The sequence below is a fragment of the Phyllobates terribilis genome, unplaced genomic scaffold, assembly GCF_046119375.1.
Source record: "Phyllobates terribilis strain yellow unplaced genomic scaffold, ASM4611937v1 Scaffold_13__5_contigs__length_258822181, whole genome shotgun sequence".
Taxonomy (NCBI): domain Eukaryota; kingdom Metazoa; phylum Chordata; class Amphibia; order Anura; family Dendrobatidae; genus Phyllobates; species Phyllobates terribilis.
Genome location: NW_027362773.1, coordinates 231,407,150 through 231,433,255, shown reverse-complemented (window position 1 = coordinate 231,433,255; position 26,106 = coordinate 231,407,150). Strand labels below are relative to the sequence as shown.

Sequence of the window (26,106 nt, the reverse complement as noted above, 5' to 3'; positions counted from 1 at the left end):
TGACTCATCCTTGGGTACAATTTCAAGATACCTGAAGGTGCCTCTTTTCATCTGTACAAACAATTATACGCAAGTACAAATAAGATGGGAATGTCCGGCCATCATACCGCTCAGGAAGGAGATGGGTTCTGTGTCCCATAGATGAACATGCTTTGGTCTGACATGAGCATATCAACCCAAGGACAAAAGCAAAAGACCTTGTGAAGATGATGGCGGAAGCTGGTAAGATTGTGTCAATCTAAACAGTGAAAAGAGTACTGTATCAACATGGGCTGAAAGGCTACTCTGCCAGGAAGAAGCCATTACTCCAAAAGAAACATAAAAAAGCCAGATTAATGTTCGCAAATGCACACAGGAACAAAGACCTTTATTTTTGGAGACACGTCCTGTGGTCTGACAAAACTAAAATGTAACTTTTTGGGCATAATGACCATAGTTACGTTTGAAGGAAAAAGTGAGAAGTTTGGAAGCCTAAGAACACCATTCCAACTGTGAAACACGATGGTGGCAGCATCATGTTGTGGGTTGTTTTGCTGCAGGAAGGACTGGTGCACTTCACAAAATAGATGGCATCATGAGTAAAGAAGATTATGTGGCAATACTGAAGCAACATCTCAAGACATCAGCCAGGAAGTTAAAGCTTGGGTGGAAATGGGTCTTCCAAATGGACAATGACATGAAGCATACTGCCAAAAACAAAGTGGCTTAAGGATAACAAAGTCAATGTTTTGGAGTGGCCTCACAAAGCCCTGATCTCAATCCTATTGAAAATGCAGGTGTGAGCAAGGCGACCTACAAACCTGGATCAGTTACCCCAGTTTTGTTATGAGAAATGGGCCCAAATTCCAACCAACTATCGTGAGAAGCTTGTGGAAGGATATCCCAAACGTTTGACCCAAGTCATTCAGTTTAAGGGCAATGGTACCAAATACTAATGAAATGTATGTAAACTTTTGACTTTGAAGTAAGTAATAAAAATGTCTTAAAACATTCTCTCATTATTCTGACATTTGGCAAATATTAAAAATGATGGTAATCCTAATTGACCTAAAACGGGAAAGGTTTATTCTGATTTCATGTCAGATATTGAGAAAAACATACATATGTGTCTTTTTATATAGTGTATGTAAACTTCTGGTTTCAACTGTATGTTACCAGCGGGGTTAATGACTACATCCGTTTAAACCTGAATCTTCTCGTAGTTAAGTCAAGAAATAATGTCGGCGTATGGGGAAACCTACCCCTGTCTGCCCTTGGCAGAACAGTCCTCATTAATATGTACCTCATGCCCTCTGTACTCTATGCCCTACATAATTCATTGGATCCCTAAGCACGGGACCTGATCTGGAGAAAGGGCGTCACTAGAACAACGCTGGAAAAAATTACAGTTGCCCAAGGATCAGGGAGGCTTAGCCCTTCCTAAAGCATGGGGGTATTTTCTGGCTTCTCTGCTCCAACATTTTAGGGGATGGGCATTGGAGAAGACTATGGATGTGGTCGCTGTGGTAGTCAAATACCTGGGGGAGGGCATAATATTTTGGAACTCCTAGAGTCAAATATACTCAAAGCCAAATCCAGTAGTGCCCAGACCCTGGCCCTTATACATAGTGTGGTGGACCTGTAGAAAGCTGTGGGGTAATGGGGGCCTATTCTAAATATACTCCTATATGGAATAATCCAGGCTTGAGGGAGCTCTGTCATTTGGAAGGGTTTGGAGAATGGAGAAAACAAGGGCTGAAATACTTACATCAGTTATATTTGGACGGACCCTTCTGTATTTTTGATCACCTAAAACTGACGTTCCAGTTACGGTACTCTGACTTCGACAAATACTTACAGTTCAGGCGCGATATAAGCGCCCAGGAAGGTAATGGGCTTCTGGACTATGTTGTACAAGCAAAAGCAACTAGAGGCCTGGTTAATGTACACATCTTTGTTATCTAAGATTTTAGGAGATCATATGGTCTTGATCAGGTCTAGATGGGAAAGGGATATAGGGCACATCTCCCCGGGAGAATGGGAAGGTATTTTGGAATCCCCTGGAAAAGGTGTCTATTAATGTGACTCAGAAGATCCCAATTATGTCGTATCAATAGAGTATATAGATCTCCAAATATTATGCTAAAAATGAACCTCAGATTGGATGGCCAGTGTCCAAGATGTAGTGAAGGAAGGGCATATTTAGTCCATATGTTCTGGTCATGTCCCAGACTCGGAGAACTATGGGACAATGTGGGTAGGCAGGTTAGCGAGGTATAGAATATTCGACTGCTTCTGAAAGCCAAATCTTGTGTTTTAGGGTGTGGGAGATATTGGAGCCTCTCCTCCATTACAACTGGCCATAGAAAAAATTCTCTACCACAAAAGAAAGTCTATTTCTAAATATTGGTTGTCCAACACTCCACCTACAATGGAGGAGGTGGTCCGGAGCCTAAATACTACTATCCTAATGGAGAAAAAGTGTTAGACAAGAAGGGAAACCATAGTTAAGTTTCGGGAAGCAGTGGGGAGACTGGATTTAATGCCCTACAGTGGTGTCTGAAGCTCGCGCTAGAGACGTGATCTTTGATATGTTTATTCTCTGATGACCCTTGTACCGCCACAGAGAGAACTTCTCTATTCTTGAGCACTGAAGAAGTGGTCCTTATTCAATGTAATTTCATTGGTTTGCATTCCTAACAAGGGTGGGGGGCTGTTGGGATGGGAATTAGCAGGTTGGGGTGAGGGATTATTTTAATTTAGAACCGAGATCTGAACTTCATGCTCTTCTCATATGCTGGGTGCTAAGGTGCCTTTTCTTTTTATACGTATCACTGTACTCATGATCTGGCATTTTTTATATTGTTATGTTTGTACCTCAATGAAACAGATTTTTAATTAAAAAAAAAAAAGTTATCGCCGATCCTAAAGATGGTCTGATACCTGATACCAAGAACGAAATTCTGAAATGTCCCTTCAGAGTGGAATGGTGACTGTGCATCCCCACCCCCACTCTTCATTCTCTATGAAAATGCTGGAGATAACTTTCTGAATGAATAAATAGAGGCCCATTCTCAGGACCAGTGGTGGTCCCAGGTCCTTTGGATAGGTTCTATTTAGGGGTGTGACTCACTCACTAAAGAACCTCAGTTTCTGTTTACACAGTGTTGAGGAGATCCCTTATGGATTGTAGAAGGGAAAATCAATCCAGAAATGAAGCTGTGCTGATACATGAGAGCTAGTGAATGCAGCAGCATACTGGACACAGACTTTACATCCTACATGTATGATTTAGGACTCACGCAGACGTCCGATCTCGGACCACATTGCTCTGACTGGCCACAGGTCTTCTGACCTGAGTGTGACAGCTTCATATATTCCTATGAGGCTGATAAACCCTTAAAGGGACATGTCCATCAGGAAAGCTTGAATCCTGGAGTAGGTTACAAACTACGGGGATCTGACAATAAATGAAGGCATGAAGATTACATCCCGACACGTATTCTTACTATCATGTTAACTCCGTGTAACCACTGACATCAAACAATAACAATTTTTTGAGGCATATCAGTCTTTCATTTTTCTGTGCTGTTCTTTTACTTTAACAGTAAAGTGCCATTTTTATAATCATTATTCTAATCGATACTTTTATCAGGTTCTCCCAATTTGGTGCCAAGTGCTAATGTGAACGGCATGGGGACAGATGCCCAGCCCGTCATCAAGAGAAGAAGAGGAAGGAGGAAGAACGTGGAGGGCGCAGATATCCTGTATATGAACAGAAACAAGCTGCTCAATCATGTAAGTCCTGGGAGATGGCTGTTTTCTGAGAGATGTGGGACACTGTGTTATTTGATGGCAGTCAGTATCATTAAGCTTCTGGGAATCCGTCACCCCCAATACTTAAAAATAAACCACGTATGTTCATGCAGGGGACTTAGCCCCTATAAAATCACACTTGTGTTACAGATTTTACTTACTATGTTTTATGCAAAAACAGCTTTATTTCATATTAAATATGCTTCTTGGTGCACTCTAGGTGTGGCCAAACGCTTGCTGCACCATTCTGCCCCCTCATTTACCATTATTTGCCCCTGTTATAATGATTGACAGTGTAACAAGGAGTGCTGCCTGTATTTAATCCTCAGCCCTGTACATTGCAGGAGCTCACACATTGTCAGTGTGCATGGGTGCTCTCTGATCTTCCTGCCCTGTTGGTAGCGGCTGCTCGCTGCACAGAGAGGGAGATGAGACCGTACAGTGTCAGAGCGCACTCTCTTCTCGTCTCGTTAGCATCAGCCGCCCCCTGCTGTGCGATCCTGTGTGCTGCGAGCAGCCGCCGCAGACAGCGTGGGAGGATCAGAGGGCATCCACTCACACTGACATTGGAGCGCTGTCCACCATCACTTGGGGAGAGGTGAAGGATAGTAAATGAGGGGGCAGCTCGGTGCACAGAGCACTTAGCCACACCCAGGGTGCACCAAAGAGCACATATGTTATAAAACTGTTTTAGCATAAAACAAAATAAGTAAAATCTGTACCACAAGTGTGATTTTTTTATAGGGGCGAAGTTCCATGTATGATTGTATAAATAATTCAATTTGAGTATTTTTGATGACACACTCACTTTAAGCTTCCATTGTCTTATGGGCAGAATAATGTTGACTTCAACAGATGTGTCCTTCCTTACCTTTCCCATTGACATATCCTGACATTATGAATAAAAAGGTGAAAAAAACAAACAAAATGAGGTTTCTTGCCATACAGTGGAGAGATATTTCTGCTGTTTGCGTCTATGTGGCCGTCCAGTGCTTCTGATGTCAATTGCAGCCAGTCTAGGGTTCTGATATCATGTCACATTGCTGTATGCGATCAGTATTGTGAGAAGATGTAATCCATAATTAAGTTTGTGGACAGGGTGGACACATGTATGTGTTATTCTGCTCAGTAAAAGGGGGTGGCTCACCATAACAAATTATAACCTACTCATACGATGATGATGATGAGTGTGTGATTGCTGGGGGTCCGGCCACTAGGATTCCTACCATTCCTGAGAACGGGACAGCTCTAGAATCCCATGGGAATTAAGTGAGGAGCGCGCACCACCGCACCATTACACATAATGGACAGTGACTGGTGGGCACATGTCTGACTATCACTCCATTCAAATTGGGGTTTTCAGAGCTCATTTCCTGCGATCATTGAGGATCCCAGTGGAGTGATTAGACACATAAAGGTAATTTGTCTGTATGATCAACCTCTCCACCACCACACCTCCAGCCGTATATATAAGCATTCAGGACTTTGTAATGTAAATCCATTAACACCGTTTATATCTTCTATCTGTTGCTGCACTCCCCAGTAATTGTCATTTTAGCTACTATGCAAATGAGGCATTAAGTGCTCCGGGCTTGACAGAGTACTTTCTGAGCCTCTGCTTCCCAAGGTTGTTTTCCCACCCAGCATCGGCCTTTTAAGCTTGATAGCTCACTGCCTAAATTCCTTGCTTGGTGCCTGATGTCACACAGGCAATAAACTATCAATCAAGTTACAGCAGCTGGTACTGGGCGATGGAAAAAAGCTCTGAAGGCAGAGGCTCCCTAAGTGCTCTGCCACTCCGAGTGCACTTCCATCTCATTTGCATATGCACCAAGACGCTGATTTCTCAAGAATGCAGCAACAGATAGAAGATATAAAGGTGTCAATGGATTTACATTTTGAAGAACTGAATCCCCTTATGAGTGGTTTGGGATGATTGATCTTACTGACAGATTCCCTTTAAAGATTTTTTCATTACTATGATCTTACTCACCTCTACGTATGTCAGCATTATTAGGTATTTCATTTTCAATAGCCTGGGAATGTATGATGAAATGAATAATGAGTTATTTTTACTACATTTTATACATGCATACTAGTGGGGAGGCTACAGGGAAAGTTTACTATACTTTATTGTTAGAATGACATTTAAAAATGATATTCATGTTTCTTGGGTAATATTGTATTAGAAAAATTGTTATTCCCTTTATTCCAGGTAAAACAAGCTGTGACTCCCTCCCCATCACAACCTGCATCTTGCCCACAGCTGCACTCTGCCCCCCAAATTCACCGAGCACTGGATGCCGACAGCCCTGTCCCTGTTATTAATTTAAAAGATGGCACGAGGCTAGCAGGAGATGATGCCCCAAAGAGAAGGGATCTAGAGAGCTGGCTCAAGGCTCATCCGGGCTACGTGGAAGACTTGGGAGCATTTATTCCTGTAAGTTTCCTTACACATCATTGGCATCATTATATTATTGCTTGATGTGAAGATAGTACAGGCACTAGCTTTAAAGTAAAGTAAAGTGAATGGTGGTAATGTAATTACTTCCAGACCACCCATAGGCTATAGTCATCCAAGAGGTCCTCACTTTACTCTGCACTGACATTCTAAAACGTCAGTGCAGAGTAAACTGCCTGAAAAGATCCTGCAGAGGCGAGGAGACGGCTGTCCGACACAGCCAAACTCCCCATTAGAGAAGGCAGAGATGGTTTATTACCATATCTGCCTTCCTGATCGCTGTATACACAGCACTGAACAAGTATGGGATGCAATAACAGCGTTTCCTCATCCAGACCCAGCTATTATCTGACCTGGTTCTGGTTGTAGGGATAGCTGGAAATGTTGGGTCCTAGGAGACCTAATCAGCTGTGCTCTGCAGGCAAGAGGCTGAATTCTCCCTGTAAATAATATACCAGCCCCAGTTACAAGAAAAATCAGTTATAAACAGAATTTATTAATATGATAAAATGCCCCCAAAGATCATATAAGACCTTATAAGGCTGAGTTCACACGATGCGTATTTCATGCGTTTCCGCGGCGTTTTTGCAGTTGCGGAAACGCCGCGAAAACGCATGGTAGAAGGGAAGCAATGTTCCCCAATTGAAATCCGCATGTGTTGTGCCCATGATGCGGATTTTTCCGCAGCGTAAACGCTGCGCTCAAAAATCCGCAGCATGTCATTTAATTTTGCGGAAACGCGGCGTTTTCGCCGCCATTGACTTGCATTAGAACGCGCCAATTCCGCAAGACTGCATCTGTACTTGCGTAATTGGCGCGTTCTAATGTGCGGATGGTACCCGAGTGTGGAGGAGAGGAGAGTCTCATCCACACCCAGGTACCATTAAAAAAGCTGTAAAAACAAGAATAAAATAAAAAATACATATATACTTACCATCTGTCGGCCCGCGCACCGCTTCTGCTTGGTTCCCGGCACTTGCAGTGAGTTGTAGGACCTGCGCTGACGTCAGAGTCATGTGACGGGTCACGTGACGCTGACGTCGGCAGGTCTTTCAATTCAAAGTTGCCGGGAGAACGGAGTGAGCAGGACAGCGCAGGCCATCGGAGGTAAGTATATACACTCTCTCGGGTCACACTATATAAATCCATGCTGTTTGCATGGATTTATATAGTGTGACCTAGTTGTCAAGCACTTTCCAGGTGATGCTAAAATCGCCTGGAAAGCGCTTGTCAATCTGCATGCGTTTTTTCTGCCAGGGAGATGCAGAAATGATGCAGAAATTTTCTGCTTCATTTCTGCATCGTGTGCACATAGCCTAAGGGGTAAACCATGCATAAAATAAATGCAAAGAAAAAAAAACAAGGAATACGAATTTGAAAAGTATACATGTATTTACTATTTTTCTTTACATTTTTCCCCTGATATTGGCAAAAAAAAAGAATATAAAAGTGAAACCCTACATCTCATGAAAAAGAGAGGCAAACATATTTTGAGCATATAAACTAGAAAAAAAATAGAGCCGTTTTAACATGTACGATAACACAAAAAATGTGCCTGGACAGGAACAGGGTAAAATGGCCCAGTGCCCGGCCCTGAACTGGTTACGTAACATATGGGTGTACTGTGAATTTGTGTCTTGTGTAGAGAATGCAGCTCCATGAAGGCCGACCCAAGCAGAAGAGGCATCGGTGCAGGAATCCCACCAAGCTGGATGTGAACAGCCTTACAGGAGAGGAGCGTGTCCAGCTCATCAACAAGAGGAACGCCAGGAAGGCAAGTGGCCCACCTCTGCGGCTGCACAGAGGGGCCGTGTAATGCTCCTCTGGAGACCTATTAGGCCACCATGCTTGTGCCCTCCAGAAATGTATACAATTATAGGGGTGACCTAATGACAAGAGCCCATTTCCGTATGCCCTGTGGCCCTGGCTCTGGACTCTTTCTCTGACAATTTTTGAGATCCTGCTCATGTATATATTACATGGTTGGCCATTCATGTGGCCTTGACTTCTCCCACCGAAATCAGCCAGGGTATCAGGAGCCAGACCTGCGGCTCTCTGCAGATCGCTGCCGTATGAAAGGGTCTGTCGGTGATGAGCACTACCAGCACCATGTGTTTTCCCTAGGGCTCATGCAGATGTCCGGGCAAATCAGTCCAAGCACAGACCACTAATGCACGGACTGGCCGCGGGTCTCCCAAGCCTCATAGAAATATATGAAGCAGTCGCGCTTGGGTCGGTAGAGCCGCGGTCAGTCCGTGCACTGCAGTCTGAGATTGGACTGAAATCCACGGATGTCTGCATGAGCCCTTAGTATGTCCTACAGTATGGTGTATATGATGGGTGTTGGATCTACGGTGCATGCATTAACCTTCCTGTCTGTTTAGGTTGGTGGTGCATTTGCTCCTCCTATGAAAGACCTGTGCCGCTTCCTGAAGGAAAATCCCGAGTATGGCGTGGCTCCCGAGTGGGGGGATGTCGTAAAGCAATCTGTAAGTAAAGACCTTCAAGATATATTCTGTGATTCTCCAGCTGTTCTATTGCTGGGCCTTGTAGTGCTTCAACATCTGGAAATCCACAGCTAGACCAATACGTTTCAGCTTACAGAGAAACCATCATTTTAATTTTTATTTCATAAGTCAATAGTGCACATGAAAATATGGGACTTTGTAATATCTTATCCCGGAATTCTTTCTCCTCCCTGACTGATCTTTCACTCTCAGTTCAGGGGTAAAATATGTCTCCAGTGACAGATCTTCCCTTTACTGATATGAGACGATCGTTGGTGCTCATAAGATCCTACGGAGAGGATGATGGAGGAGTAAGAGGCAGACACAGACATTCTGCTGCAAGTTCTCCTGAATCCATAGGGACATTTCTCCATAGAACTTTATGAGCAGCAACTGTCATCTCCTATCTCAGGCTCATCCCCCTCTCCATAGAACTTTATGAGCACCAACTGTCATCTCCTATCTCAGGCTCCTACGCCTCTCCATAGAGCTTTATGAGCACCAATAGTCATTTCCTATTTAAGTAATGGGGAAGTCCGTATTCACTAAGACAGATTTTACTTGTGAATGGAGAATGTTGTGAATGAAACATCAGCCCAGATCTTATTTTCATGTTTACATGGGGAGCCCAGACAACTGATGGTTAGGGAAGATGTCGATCGGGCATGTCCATGGGTTGGTAAGCTGCCGGCAGAGAAGTCTGGCAGCGGCTTTCTCATAGCGTACAGGAGATGGCGGTCACCTGACAGTCACCCTGATGATTGGCAGTATCCCGTGTAGCACGTAGTTTACTGTCATCTGGCAGTGGTTGTATATAGCGGCCTGGAAATACAAACAAGAGTTGACTCCATTGTCTTTGTTCCTCTGCCTCGCAGGGTTTTCTCCCGGATAGCATGTTTGATCGTATCTTAACTGGCCCCGTGGTGCGCGAGGAAGTGAGCCGGAGGGGGAGAAGGCCGAAAAGCGAGATTGCCAAGGCCACAGCTGCTGCTGCTCCAACTGCAGGCAACTCGGTGAACATCAACCCACTGCTAGCTAATGGGCTGATCCAAGGTATGGATCTGGCCAGCTACCAAGCCCTACAGCAGAACTTCCAGAATCTCCAGTCTCTGCAGTTAACAGCAGGATTAATAGGTTTACCCACTGGCCTCTCTACAACTGGTGGCGATGCCAAAAACATGGCTGCCATGTTCCCTATGCTGCTGTCTGGTATGGCTGGATTGCCCAATCTGCTGGGCATGGGAAGCCTAGTGAGTAAGTCCTCCGAACCCTGCGCTGAAGGGAAGGAGAAGAACTGCACAAAGGATGGCAAAGAATCCGATAAGCATAAAGAGAGGACGATATCTCCGACTGGTGACAAAAGCAAGCAGAACTCAAGCCCTCCTTCCACGTCCATGGGGGCCGCACTACAGGCAGGCTCCTTATCGATTAACCCATTGTTGTTACCTAACATACTCTACCCAGGGATGCTCCTCACTCCAAGCCTTAATCTTCACATCCCAGCTGTGCCCCAGCCGAGTGTTTTTGATGTACAAAATACTAATAATAATAAGAACACTGATGCTGTTCCAGTCTCGGATTCTGCAGCAGAACCGCCGCCTCCTCCTGCTGCCGAAAATCAGGAAGAAAAAGCTGCAAAACAGGCGGGCTCCCAAAACGAGAACAGCACAGACGAAGGTTCTGAGAAGGCAGACCCTTCTTCAGGATCAAACAGCCCCTCGTCGTCTTCATCTGAAGACTCTGACTCTTCGGAGGAAGACTGAACCTGACTGAACTTGCACTTAAATTATATTTAATAAAAAAAAAATTGAAAAGAAAAAAAAAAAAGAAGCCTTTTGGATCCCCCTACCTAAAATCATTTTAATTGTAAATATCTGTAATAACTGCATCAAAGGATTTTTCCGGACAGGAGGAACATTTCAGTATTTGTTCTGAAGATGCAAATAGCGTTTTAAGAAAACGTTATTTTTGCATGCAACGATCTCACAGAGACGAACTTGTATGTAATAATGAGAAAATAGACGTCGCGCTGCGAGAAAATCACAGCAAAAGGCATTAATTTTTGTTTGCGGGACGGGGATGGGGGGTAATTTTATGGAAAAAAAGAAGAAAAAAAAGACGACAAAAAAGGAAAAATAAAAAAGTGCTCTCTAAGAGCTGTATATAAATAATATATTTGCAGTGAAACACAGAATCCTCCAAGTATATTGTGGTTTTCTTTTCTGCCTTTATTTTTTTTTTGGTTTGTTTTTTTACGATGTATTCATGCGCATCATTTACAGAACTCAGCAATAATTTGGGGCAATTTCCGAATGTTTTTATTTTACTTTTAAAAAAGGGAAAACGATCATAAAAAAAAACAAAAAAAAATAGGATTTGATTTTATTTTTGTAAAGTTGTGACAGCGTCATGTAGTCTTTCTGGTACATGAAATGAGCGACACGTATTTATTTCCAGATTTCTCATTCCGAAATCTACTTTTTTGACTCTGTAAGAGCCTCGTTTTATGCCTCACCCACGTGAAAGCACAAAGGATGGAAGCTAATCCGACGCCTAAGTGACATGCTCCCCTTTACAGAGTACAAGGATCTGCATAAGGGGACTGGAAAAATGAGAATCGGGTGACATCTCGTAGGAAATCGCAGAGCATCGAAGGTCTATTGGAAAAAAATGATGTCTTCACCAAATGTTCATTGTCCAAAAATTATCCGCTGCGTGCAAGAAAGGCTCAATAACTAAAGATATTATTTTATTTTTTAAGTTCAGTTTCTCAGTGCCACCAAATTTTGGTGCCAGTTATGTCACCAATGCATTCAAGCAGTCATTAAAAACAATAAATGCAACGCAGATCAGACCCCACCAGCGCAGGAATGGTCAGATTATCAGTATTTCAACAGCGAGTCCTCCACAAGGTTGGCATCTCCAAACCTCAGTTTCTCTATATCAGGTGCCAATGTGTAATGCTGCCTCCCTTACCACACGGTCATTACTGTTAGTATGGAAGATGCGATCTCAGGTACTGTGGCATTTTGTTCTTCTGTTCGTGGACGGCCATATTTATCACCCCAATGGTAGACATAAAACAATTTTATTTATCCTAATTTATTAAACTTGTTATCCAGACCATTGAAGAAATTGTTTCAGTTTTTTGAGGGGATGTTTTTTTCCTCAGATTTTTAAAACTAAAATTCCCTTTATGGCGAGCTTAAAGGGGAAAAAATGCTTTCCTTTTCCATATGCTACTGAAAAATGATTTTGATGCCTGTAGGCCTGCAAACTGACTAACTTCAGCAATGTATGTAGGGTTGGTAGCTTGTAATCCGTAAAAAGGAGTTTGCCATAGACAAAATGTATCCACCAATGCTCATCAATCATGAGAACAGGGGTCCCCTGTGTGACTAAAGTGGTAGTGAGCATGTGCGACAACTGCTCCATTCCCTGGCTATAGATCTGGCTGCTGCACGTGCTCACTATTGCTCATTCACACAGGAAACTTGGGCCCCTGTACATGTGATCAGTGGCAGTTTCAGCAGCAAGATTCCAGCAATTCTAGATTTATCCTGTGGGTAGGAAATAAATGTTTTTGTTATTCTGAGATCTGCACGATGTAGGGGCAGGGATCCTGATTCCGGTGATGTGTCACTTACTGGGCTGTGTTTTTGTTTCAGTATAATCAGTGTTTTATCAACAGGAGATTATCACTACTGGACTAGGTGTCTCGTGCTTTCTAGTCCATCCATGCCCCCAGCACTGATTGGCTGCTTTCTGTGTTGTGTGGGCGGGGTTATACAGAGCTCTTCTACATCTACAGCAGATAAAACTTAGACTCTATCACAACTGCTGCATCCAGTAAAGTAAGGGACACATCCCTGGAATCAGGGTCTCTGTCACTACATCATGCTGCTCTCAGATTACTTAGTGTTTTGTCAGCAAGTAAAAAAAAAACACACTTTGGTGGCACCAATTTGAGGAGCGTGCCTATAATGGTAGCTAACGATTGTCTTTTCTTGTTGCCTCATTCCCTAAGGCATGGCCACACTGAATTGTCCTCAGTCCATAGGGCCCTCTAAGTAGCTCTGTACACTTTATTGCAAGTCCCATCCATTTTTGGTTTATATCACATTTGTGCAAATCTGATCTTCTCATTTAGGACGGTGGGGCTGTAGAGAGGATGTCTATATCCGAGTGTGCTCACAGCAAAGTGCCAAATGGAAGGACTCTACTGTAGGACAGTCTATAATAAGAACCACCTTAACACTGCTCCGTACTGCCTTGTGCATGGACCCAAAGAGGATCTGGTTACTTAAAGGGATTGTTACCTTTAGGCTCATTTTACTCTCCTTAAAGCCACATTTGGTTACTAGTAATGAGAAGTATCCAACATGACATTACTTCATACCATAAGCTGGTAAAATCCAATATTTGGGTTGTTAGTCTATGAAGCCTCTTATTGCCAGGCCACACTGACTCTTGGATGGATCTGCCCTGCTCGTATGCCACTGCCCTGATTATGCTCATACACACTTATGTGTCAGTTGTAACTTTTCCCAGTGGTTCTCTTAAAATTACAACTGGATGCCATGACCCTGCTGTGATCTGTCCAAGTGGCCACCACACCTAATATCTGGTTGTTCTGCTAGTTTTGGTCATTAAGACTCGATGGCCACTGGATTGTGTTTCTAGCTCCCGCTTATATATGCTCCTGTGATCTCCCCCCCCCCCCCCACAAAAATACCGCCATCGGCTGAACCCTGATCAGTATCCGGTTAGATTAACATTGAATGCATGGACCATGGATGGATCTGGTTGTACAATGCGGTCATGTCCCATAGTGCAACTTTATACTTAAGTATTCACCTACTTATAGATAGATAAAGTGTAAGAATAAACCTTTGTTCACTGCTACATATTTAGCAGCTTTCGTCCCGTTGTTTCTCTTCAGCCCTCCCCCATACACATGCACGTTTCGCTCAACTGAGCATAGAGTGAATGGAGTTCTTCCCATGAGATCAGAGAATTTAACTGTTAATGGTGACAATTTGTTTTTACTTAAATGCATGTATTTAGGGCTAAATACAATTTTGCAACTGGATTTAATTAAAAATGTTGCACCTTTTGGCATTTACAGGCTCATTATTTTACCTGCCCATACTTTATTATGGTTAAATTACCTAAGAGGAGTTAAAAAATGAGAGATTAGAATTACAAACTCCCCACCACAGAGTCTGTGGATGCGTGTGACACATTGGACTGCACTCGGACGTTATCCGATTTATGCGGACAGAGGCAATGGAGAAGATGGAGAAATTAATTTCTCCATCTTCGCACTTGTGCTGCGGTTTTCTCACTCGAGATAATCAGATCACACACTCAGATAACACTCAGGTCAAACTCTGACAGATTTTGAGCTGTGTGTCAATGGCATAAACAGCCTGAATTCTGTCTCAAGAGAGAATGAACGCCAGTGTGAGTATACCCTAATACAGAGGCTATAGAAGGCAAACAGTGCAACAATTTTAATAAAACCCAATTGCAAAAATGATTTTTCAGCCCAAAATACTTGCTTTTAATTTAAAATATATATATATCCCCAAAAGCGGACAACCCCTTATCACGTCTTAACTTGTTTTCCTGCGACATCATGTGTCTGGTGTCCACATCTCTAATGTGTCCGGGCATCTTTAGAAGGCAGCAGAGCTCACAGCTGTGCCACCAGTCCACACATCTCAGCACTGGGTATCATGTAGCACTTGCATCTTCTTCAATGGCAGAGAATATTGTTTGTCATTTTCCATAGTATTCCAGTACCATACTCTGAGATAATGCCTGCACCAGTCTGTACCAGTATGCTGGCATAAGCCTTTTTCCCAAACACATCCCGAAACAAAAGTGGAGCCTTTAGGCTTTCACTAGCACATCCTAGGCAATGCAATGGTGGCTTGTAACACATTAGGGTCCACACTAAACAAACATGCAATAAAGGGGTAATGTGTAAGACTGGACTACAGATATAATGCAGAAGCCTAGATGATCTGAGGTCCAATATTACTGTGAGCATTTTAAAGGGAATCTCTGGATGTTTTATTACAACAACACAGGGCAATCCTTAAAGGTTGATCTCGGGGTCCGTGGTTGCAGAGGCCGCAGCATTATAATTACGTACTGTGCAGAGCTGCACTCTCAAATAAATAGCTGTTGTAATTAGCTGTTACATTTTTTCATATTTCTCCGAGACAGTTCTAGGATATGTTTTAAGAACTACGGGTTCTATGGTAATCGTCCCAACCCCACCCAAGTCTTTTAAACATGATTTTTATTTTTTAAGCTGGGGTGGATTCGGCTATGCTCGTAAATTCACTAAAGAGATTTTTGTCAGCACACCTGGTGACAATCCTAGGGACGTAGAACATACCTGTGTGTATGGTTTTATTATCAGCATCACTGTGAAATTGAAGTTTTAATCCTGTGGGCTCTGCTCCCCAAAGTGCTCCAAAGGCGGTGCCTAATACTGAAGTGCTCTCTGTAAAAAGCGCTCCATAGCCGCTGCTTTTAAAAGAAATCTGTCAGCAGATTTTTGCAGCAGAGAGCAGCATGATATAAGGGCTGAGAGCCTGATTCCAGTGATGTATCACTTAATTTCCTGGGATCAGCAGAATCCCAGTTTTCTCTACTGCAGATCTAGTAGTTCTCTAATGCTGAGATGTGTATAAACCCGCCCACACCACTGATTGGCTGCTTTCTGTCAGTGTAGATAAGTGGTGGGGGCGGGGGTTATACCGAGCAGTTGACTAGGAGGCATGAGACACCTAGTCCTGTAGTGATAATCTCCTGTTGATAAAACACTGATTTTATTGAAACGTCAATACACAGCCTAGTAAGTGACACATCGCTGGAATCAGGCTGTCTGCCTCTACATCATCCTGCTCTCAGATTACATAGCAAAAATCTGCTAACAGGTTCCCTTTAAGTGTCAGCTGTAGTGGTTAGGCACTATAACCATCACTCAAATTCTTACTGCCAAGAACATTTCCACGTTAGGGACTGGTTTCGGAGCACTTGTGTAGGGGCGCACCAGGGCTTCACAGTGAGTACCATAATAAAATAATACACTGATACATTTGAATTGCTTTTCAGGTTCCCTACTTGGCATTGTCAGCAGTATAGCAGATCGGGGGGATGATTCATTGTTGCTTTTGCGCCTCTTTTTGCATTGTATTGCCCCATACTCGTCTTTTCACTTGCGCCTTTTTTATGTGTTCATCTGGGTTTTTTGTCTTTTTTTTACTCTCCCATTGTCGCCATCTAGATGTTTTCCATTAATCACTACTTTTTGGAAAAAAAAATTGGCGCAAATGTACTCCAGTCCCCACCAGCCCCTGGAGTAATTTTATAGATGGCAGAAAATTTTTTGGGAAACAGTTTGCGAAACGTGACTTTTTCACTCTAGTATTTCGAGAGAAAAAAAGACTAGAATATAGGTGATTATTGACTTTGCACAAAATTTATGAACCGCGTGCTCTGTTTTGAAGAATTTGGTGCAAAAAGGGCAACAAATATCACAAGACAAAAAAAAGAAATAAAACGCAAATAATGAATCGGAATATACGCATCACATTGGTGAATGTGCCTCCTACTGGTCATGTGTGGGTAATGCAAGTATGTTGGAGCTCAGCTTTCTCTCCACCTGACGTATACAGATGTTACAGGCCTACGCAGAACTCTAGCCTTAAGCAGTTATGTTTTTTCTAAAGTGTCTGCATCACATTGTCGGCATCGAAATCTCATCCAAAGCAATGACATTGACAAACTTCAAGCACTTGCAATATGGTGACACTACAGCGGGATCTCCACCTGCTTTCTAGGGAAGCACATGAAGGACTGGCTAGATCTGGAGGACAGACAAAGCACTTAAGGAATAAATGAATCCCACTAGCAGTATCAAGTCTCTGGATATTTTTACAATGTGTGTCGGTAGATAGTATGAGAATGTTAGCTGTTTTACGACTCGTATTTATAGCCCACGTTTCTGGCTTTACGACCTGCGTGTCTATTATGTTTTCAGATACCTGCAATATGCCGGTTGTGTTCCGTGTGGTCTGAATCGGCTTGTAGTTGAACATTTCGTCTTCAAAGAAAAGTCCTTTGTAATTTATTGAATTACTTTCTATGATGTTCTATAGAGCAAATGGAAGTTTAATTATTTTTTATTAAACATATTCTTTGACTACTTGTGATGGAGCTTTCTCTGATCTGTGAAACTTCATTTGAAGGGAAGATCTAGAAGAACATCATCCCACTTTGAGTCATCGAAAACCTGCACACAACACTTAAAGAAAACATTTTTTACTGTTTTTTCTTTTGTTTGTTTGTTTTTCTTTTGTTTGTTTCTTTTATTTGAATAAAACTTCTTTCTTGGACTTCCAGGATTTTAAAAAAGTTATTTTTTTTATTACCAATAGTGCTGTTATACGCTACAAGTCTAATAAAGAAGTTTTATTCGAGAGAGCACCGGATATTTTGAAAACAAGCATTAAATTACTGGATGCCGCTCAGTTTATTCCATGCTCCATAGATGATTGCTCCAATCATGGGGTGATCTGGCTTATTTGAAACAAGGATGAGGTGGCTCTGCCCCTACATCAGGAACTGCCCCACATTATGCTGCTCTCAGACTACATAGCAAAAACCAGTTGACAAATTCCTTTTAACCCCTTCTCGACATGCTCCGTATATATTCAATAGTGACCGCGACATCACAGAGAGAGTTGAGCGCCCTCTGCGCTTCCATCAGCACAATGCAATGCGATCGCGTCGTGCTGATGGTTTCCATGTTGACCCCCCGTTCCCAAGATGGCCGTGGGGTCCTGCAGGAAGATGGCCTGTCATCGCCTGCCAGGAGCTGAGACGCCTTTCCTCTACCTGTCAAGACGCTGATCTGATGCTCTGCAGTGCAGAAACATTGCAGAGTATTACCGTAGATCAGGGCAGGGAACGTTGATGTCCCATACTGGGACAGGGTGAAACTTTAAAAAAAAAAAGTTAATGAAATATATTAAAAAAAAAATCACAAAATGAACAATAAGAAAAAATATTAATCAAATATATCTGTGTAAAAAATAAAAAAAGTACAAATTTTTGGTATCACCGCATCCGGAACGACCCGGCACATTAGTATATGGGAGGGGGAAAACTTTTCCAGGTGGGTGGTGACCATGGTGGCCATTTTGAAGTTGGCCATTTTGGATCCAACTTTATTTTTTTCAATGGGAAGTGGGTCATGTGACAGATCAAACTTATTAAAAAATTCATAAGAAAAACAATGGTGTGCTTGGTTTTAACGTAACTTTATTCTTTCATTTGTTTTTTACAAGTTTATGACCACTTATAAAATGTGTTCAAAGTGCTGCCCATTGTGTTGGATTGTCAATGCAACCATCTTCTCCCACTCTTCACACACTGATAGCAACACCGCAGAAGAAATGCTAGCACAGGCTTCCAGTATCCATTGTTTCAGATGCTGCACATCTCGTGTCTTCACAGCCATGAGGGGTGCCATGCATACCAGGATGAGGGGTGCCATGCATACCAGGATGAGGGGTGCCATGCATACCGGGATGAGGGGTGCCCTGCATACCAGGATGAGGGGTGCCCTGCATACCGGGATGAGGGGTGGCATGCATATCGGTATGAGGGGTGCCATGCATACCAGGATGAGGGGTGCCATGCATACCGGGATGAGGGGTGCCATGCATACCGGGATGAGGGGTGCCATGCATACCGGGATGAGGGGTGCCATGCATACCGGGATGAGGTGTGCCATGCATACCGGTATGAGGGGTGCCATGCATACCGGGATGAGGGGTGCCATGCATACCGGGATGAGGGGTGCCATGCATACCGGGATGAGGGGTGCCATGCATACCGGGATGAGGGGTGCCATGCATATCGGGATGAGGGGTGCCTTGCATACCAGGATGAGGGGTTCCATGCATACCGGGATGAGGGGTGCCATGCATACCGGGATGAGGGGTGCCATGCATATCGGGATGAGGGGTGCCTTGCATACCAGGATGAGGGGTGCCATGCATACCGGGATGAGGGGTGCCATGCATACCGGGATGAGGGGTGCCATGCATACCAGGATGGGGATGCCATGCATATCGGGATGACGGGTGCCATGCATATCGGGATGACGGGTGCCATGCATATCGGGATGAGCGGTGCCATGCATACCAGGATGAGGGGTGCCCTGCATGCCAGGATGGGGGTGCCATGCATACCAGGATGAGGGATGCCATGCATACCAAGATGAGGGGTGCCATACATACCAGGATGGGGGTGCCATGCATACCAGGATGGGGGGTGCCATGCATACCAGGATGAGGGGTGCTATGCTTACTAGGATAGGATATGAGAGGTGCCATGCAAACCAGGATGGGGATGGGGGCCACATATAACAGGAAGGGAGGGCCATATATACCAGGATGGGGTATATTAGTACAGAATTGGGGGACATTACCCCTATATCTGTCAGCAGCAGACCGCCTCCCCCATAACAGTGCATCATGACCACATTTTTTGCTTCAATTTTTTTTTCAATTTTCTTCCTCTAAAACCTAAGGGCTTCTTATAGTACGAAAAATACAGTCAATGAAAAACAAGGCAACAAACAATGCTTTATCATAATACCGCCGAACAAAAAGTGGAACAAAACGCTATAAAAAAGACGAATGTGACTAAAAACATCATCTTGTCTTGCAAAAAACAAGCCTCCATCAGCAGACAAATAAAAAAGTTACTGCTCTCAAAATAAAGCGATGCAAAAATAATTATTTTTTCTATAAAATAGTTTCTATTGTGTTAAAGCGCCAAAACATAAAAAATATATAAATTTGGTATCGCTGTAAACGTACTGACCCAAAGAATAACGCTGCCTTATCAATTTTACCACTCGAGGAACGGCATAAAAAAACTCCCCATAAAACAATTCCTGAATTCCTGTTTTTTGTTTATTCTGCCTCCCAAAAAACAGAATAGAAAGCGATCAAAAGATGTCATTTGCCTGAAAATGGTACCAATAAAAATAACTTGTCCCGCAAAAAGCAATCCATCACATAACTATGTCTGCCGAAATATGGAAAAATTGTATCCCTCAAAATATGGCGATGCAAAAACTTGTTTTTACAATAAAAAGCGTCTTTTAGTGTGTGACAGCAGCCAAACATAAAAACCAGATATAAATCTGGTATCGCTGTAATCGCACCGACCCAAAGAATAAAGTCGTCTAATCACTTATACCACGAGGAATGGCGTAAAAAATAAATAAAACTAATTCTTCACCTGTTGATTTGCTCATTCTGCCTCTCAAAGATCGCAGTAAGGCTCGACTCACATTTATCCTGCGCTCTGCACTGAGCGCTTACACCGGGGTTTCTGTGTCAATCTCTGAAATATGTGATTCAGACAGAACCCCCGGCAGGAGATTCCCTAAAATGAAGCAAATGGAGGCACTGTGGACGCTGTCTGGCCTATGATCCGGCGGTGTCCGTCTTTTTATTAAGCGTGCATAAAAGCGCCGTCAGACACAGTTTTGAGCACTTCTGAAAAGAAGGACGATAGTGAACAGAGGCCAGACGGACTCTAGAGTAACTCTGCTGCCTCATTATAGTGAATGGATCCCTCTGGGGTTTCATCTGAATCATGTCATTTGGAGATTTAGATGTAAACCCCGATATAAGTGCTCAGCGTTGTGCGCAAGATAAATGTGATTCCAAATGTTATGTAAAATATTCCCAAAAAAAGCTTCAACTCCATTCACAATAAAACGCAAGTATCCACTCAGGTCTGTCATCTGTTAACGGAAATATAGAAGCTTCCACATTGCTGGTAGCACAAAGGCTCTGGACTAAATGGCTCCTCGCCTTCCAAAAGAAATCCAACGAATTCTGTGCTCCCAAATACAAATGGCCCCCTCCATTTTGTGATCCACAGTGTGACTAAACTGCATTTACCTGATTTGGGAGCACAGAATTAGCTTAATTTCTTTTGGGGGGGGGAGCAAGGACACCCCCAGGGATCAATTCACTATAATGAGGCAGCAGAGTTACTCTGGACTCCGTCTGGCCTCTATTCTGCTATGTCCTTTTTTTCAGAAGTGCACAAAACTGTGGCCGATGGTACTTTTATGCACACCAAAAAAGACGGACACCGTCGGATCATAGGTCAGACGGCGTCCACAGTGCCTCCATCTGCCTCATTATAGAGAATCTTCCGCTGGGTTTCCATCTGAATCACGTATTTCAGAGATTTACACGGAAACCCCAGTGTAAGCGCGCAGCACAGAGCACAGGATAAATGTGCACCGAGCTTTACTGTGATCTTTGGGTAGCAGAATGAACATCAGGTGAAGAATTGGTTTTATTTATTTTTTACGCCATTCTTCGTGCAGTATAAGTGATTAGACGACTTTACTCTTCAGGTCTGTGCGATTACAGCGATACCAGATTTATATTGCATTTTTATGTTTGGCTGCTGTCACACACTAAAAGACGCTTTTTTTGCAAAAACTATTTTTGCACCAACCTTCAAAGACATCTCTTGTCAATTTTTCTCTTTCCCCCACGTCCAGGGATGTTCTTGACGGTTTCATGCTTCGCAAACTTCTTAATATCATTGCGCACTGTTGAAACTGGGATACCAAGGTCTTTTGAGATGGCCTTATACCCTTTGGAAGTCTTGTGTTTGCTAAGAATAGCAGTTCTGATGTCCTCAGACAGCTCCTTTGTCTTCACCATTGTGACAAAGGAACAAGGCCTACCATGTTGCTTTTTAAAACACTGAAGTCATCATTGGCTAATTCATGTCACATGGGCACCGACAATCACAGATGAATGTCTTTTGTGATTTACCACAGGTGAGTCAAAATATGTTTCCATACTAAATTAATGTACAGGGTGCCAATACCAGTGACACAGCAAGCTTTAGGTTTTTCCATTTTTCCCTCCATTGTTTCTTGTTTTAAATTATTGTTTATCATTTGCTCTTTTGTATTTAACATGAGTGGTCTACACCAGAGGTCCCCAACTGCCGGTCCGCGGACCAGGACCGGGCCGTTGGGGTTTTTCAGCCGGTCCGCGGCGCCGCTGACAGCTAGCTCCGCGGCCCTGCGCCTGGTCAGAGCTCGCTCTGTGTGGATTTATAATGTTTTCTGCCATAGCCGTGACAGCTCGCAGCTCCCGGCAGAGAACATTATGCAGGACGGGGTGGGGCGTCGGGCGGGTCTTAGTGACGCAGCCCTCCACAGCACAGCATGGTACCTGTTGTACGTCACGGGGCGGGTCTTAGTGACGCGGCCCTCCTGCACAGCATGGTGTGTTCCTGACGGAGTGAGGCGGCAGGCTCTCCTCACTGACACGCCCCCGGCAGAACATGTTATGTGGGGCGTGCTGGGGCAGCAGACTGGCTTCAGTGACGCGGCTCCCGGTACCGGTGTTCAGTGTGTAGCGCTGCTAAGCAGCAGCGCTGTATACACTGACGCTCAATGTACAATGCTGCTACTTAGCAGCGCTGTACACCGAGGTCCCGCCAGCATCCTCCCCATACAGCGCTGTCTGGTGCATATAGCAGTGCTAGTAGCAGTGCTGTACACTGAAACTCAATGTACAGTGCTGCTACTCGCAGAATGTGCTCAGGCAGGAGCAGGGACAAGCAGGTCATGTGTGTCCAGCGCTCCTTCCCCTCCTGCTAGCTGCGAGTTGGAGGGGGAGGGGCTCTGGATGCTAATGGGCAGCTAGATATGACGTCAGGTGTCCCACCCTTATGACTCCTGTAGCTGTGTTCTGGTGTCGTGCGGCCCAGCAGCAGATTTTCTGGTTAAAGTGAAAAAAGCAAACAACAGTGAAAATTCATAGCAGCAGTGGCTGTGTCCAGTAGCAGCAGTAGTGGTCATCATCATCAGTGCCCGTCTCCAGTAGCAGCAGTAGTGGTGGTCATCATCATCAGTGCCCGTCTCCAGTAGCAATAGCCATCTTTCTGTGTTAGGGGCCCACTACGCCTTCACCTCTAACCCTTGTAAAATGAGTAAAAAACAAACATCACTGAAGAGCTTCTTTGAAAAGGAAGAAAGACCCAATGAGACAGATGAAGACTCCATGACTGCTAAAAAAAAGAAAGCTGCATTTAAAAGAAAATACAATGAGTCCTACTTAAATTATGGGTTCATCGCAACTGGCGATTCACATGCCCCAAGCCCACTCTGTCTGATATGTGGTGACCGGCTATCCAACGAGGCCATGAAGCCTTCAAAACTGGTTCGCCACTTACAGACCAAGCACCCTGCATCAAAAGACAAGCCTTTGGAGTTTTTTGAAAGAAAAAAACGCGAACACAAAGGACAGAAGCAATTATTGAAGGCCACCACATCAACAAATGTGTCTGCTCTGAGAGCATCATTCTTAGTGGCTAACCGCATTGCCAAGGCTAAGAAGCCCTTCACTATTGGTGAAGAGTTGATCCTGCCTGCCGCTAAGGACATTTGCCAGGAACTTTTAGGATAGGCTGCCGTTAAAAAAGTGGCACAGGTTCCTCTTTCAGCGAGCACTGTCAGTAGACGAATTAATGAAATAGCAGAAGACATCGAGGTACAATTGTTGGAGAGGATTAATGCGTCACCATGGTACGCAATCCAGGTTGACGAGTCTACTGACGTTGACAACAAGGCAATGATGCTGGTTTATGTGCGATATATTTTTCAGGAGGATGTGCATGAGGACATGTTATGTGCATTATTGTTGCCAGCCAACACCACAGGTGCAGAACTATTCAAGTCTTTGGATGATTACATATCAGGAAACCTAAACTGGTCATTTTGTGTCGGTATATGCACAGACGGAGCAGCTGCCATGACTGGACGGCTTTCTGGTTTAACTACCCGGGTCAAAGAGGTTGCGTCTGAATGCGACTCTACGCACTGTGTCATCCATAGAGAAATGCTGGCAAGCCGAAAAATGTCACCTGAACTTAACAGCGTTTTGCAAGATGTGATTAAAGTTATTAATCACATAAAAGCACATGCCCTTAACTCACGTCTGTTCGAGCAGCTCTGTGAGGAGATGGACGCGGAGCACAAACGTCTTCTCCTACACACAGAAGTCAGATGGCTTTCTAAAGGTAGAGCACTGGCCAGAGTTTTTGAGTTACGAGACCCGCTTTATAGATTTCTTTTAGAAAAAGAATCGCCACTTGCAGCACATTTCAGTAGTAAGGAATGGGTCACAAAACTTGCTTACTTATGTGACATATTCAACTTTTTGAACTAACTTAATCTGTCACTTCAGGGGAGAATGACAACTGCCTTCAAGTTGGCAGATAAAGTTGCTGCATTTAAAGCCAAACTGGAAGTGTGGGGACGGCGAGTGAGAACAGGGATATTTGACATGTTTCAAACATTAGCAGGAATTTTGGAAGAGACCGAGCCTGAGCCTTCATTCTCCCAGCTGGTGCATGATCACCTATCTCAGCTTTCAGAAGAGTTTGAGCGCTATTTTCCGACCACAAAAGACCCACGAACTAGGAAGGAATGGATTCGCAACCCATTTGTGAACAAGCCAGGTGAATCGACCTTGTCCGTGCTTGAAGAAGACCAACTGCTTGAGATTGCAAATGATGGTAGCCTTAAAAGTATGTTTGAGACTTCAAATCTCCCAACATTCTGGATTAAAGTCCAGGCTGAATATCCTGGGATCGCCACCAAAGCACTGAAAACTCTGCTTCCTTTTCCAACATCCTATCTTTGTGAAACTGGGTTTTCTGCCATGGCAACAGCAAAAACGAGATTACGGAGTAGACTGGACATAAGGAACACACTTCGGGTTTCACTGTCTCCCATCATCCCTAGATGGGACCGTCTTGTTGCAGGAAAACAAGCCCAGTGCTCCCACTGATCCAGGGAAACAAGCCTGGTGCTCCCACTCATTCTGAACCTATGGTAAGTTGAATCACATTCTCATTATAAATGTCATAATTATATGATAAGTATGCACTAAGCTCCACCCCTCCATAACCCCACCCCCATATGACCAAAGCCCCGCCCCCACCCCCACCGGGCCATGGAAAACTGGTCTTGCTTAAAGCCGGTCCCTGGTGCAAAAAAGGTTGGGGACCTCTGGTCTACACAAAAAAAACTGTTTCATTTGACTCATTTTTTTCAGGAGATATTCCACATTACGTACTTAAACTTTGTGGCAATAACGAGCAGGACTGTATATATATATATATATATATATATATATATATATATATATATATATATATATATATATATATATATATATATATATATATATATATATATATATATGTATATATACACATAGTGAGGGGAATCATATTTGAGGGTCGTTATGTATCCCCCAGGATGTGCATAGAAACATACTAAACCCGCTGGAGGGCATTGTAATTACAGCCAAGGCTGTGCTTACAATGCGAAATGAAAGAGAGTATGGATTTGGTCAAACTATTTGACCAAGTCAGATTTAAGAAAACCTGACATGGGCTTTTATTTTTGGAGAGATCTGTAGGAAGGTAGTGGGACGGATCTCTCCCTCTACTACAGGTCTTGGGAGTGGCCCTTGTCCACAATTCCTATTTAAACTTTCAGTTAAGGTTTGGGTGTGTCAGTGTTTGGTTGTCAATCATCAGAGTCAGAGCTTTATGTAGGACAGGTCTGTGTGAGATTGAACACAGGCTAGAACCAGAGAAATGAAAGCCATTGACGCACCCATGAGTGGTATGGTGGTGCAATTGCCCACGACAACGAACTGATACGGACGTTCCTGCTGCGAAACGGAGGATAAAAGTTCTGGATTTATTTTGTGAGTTTGAAAATAAAGATGTTTATGTTGTACTTTCTTGGGTCACTGCCTAATTACCGCACGGACGAGAAAGCCGCTGCCTTACAATATATATATGTCCATTAGCAGCATTAGACTGACTCAGTCCCTATCTTTGTATTGAGGGGTCTAATGAGTCTGTGAAGAGAAGGGAGCAGGGTCAGCTGTGACATATTGTGACTGGTGGATCCTGTGTTATCAGCTGTGTATGGATCCAAAATAACACCAGTAACCAATATATTGCAAGATTTGTATTTTATTAAACACAGAATATGATATAAAAAATTAGCAAGATTTAAAATATATATATTCAACAAAAACCTGATTTGTATAATGGTAATTTTCTGATAATACATCCACTTTAATGACAGGGCAAAGTACGAATGAAGCTTTCTACTTGATTGTACAGACTGTGAAGCGGTTCAGTAGTTCTTCAGTCCTCCCTGCACTTATC

At 43.5% G+C, this 26,106-nt stretch overlaps 1 protein-coding gene across 6 annotated transcripts in view; it reads left to right on the top strand.

The window, feature by feature from the left end:
- Positions 1-16,992, top strand: part of CHD9 (chromodomain helicase DNA binding protein 9) — a 267,201-nt gene extending 250,209 nt beyond the window's left edge. For all 6 annotated transcript variants that reach the window (XM_073659346.1, XM_073659345.1, XM_073659349.1 and 3 more), the window contains 5 exons: positions 3,635-3,777; positions 6,011-6,235; positions 7,902-8,030; positions 8,641-8,745; positions 9,639-16,992. In XM_073659346.1, coding sequence (XP_073515447.1) covers positions 3,635-3,777; positions 6,011-6,235; positions 7,902-8,030; positions 8,641-8,745; positions 9,639-10,526 — 1,490 coding nt within the window. In that variant the 3' untranslated portion in view covers positions 10,527-16,992. The remainder of the gene's footprint in view (positions 1-3,634; positions 3,778-6,010; positions 6,236-7,901; positions 8,031-8,640; positions 8,746-9,638) is intronic.
- Positions 16,993-26,106: the final 9,114 nt, after the last annotated feature.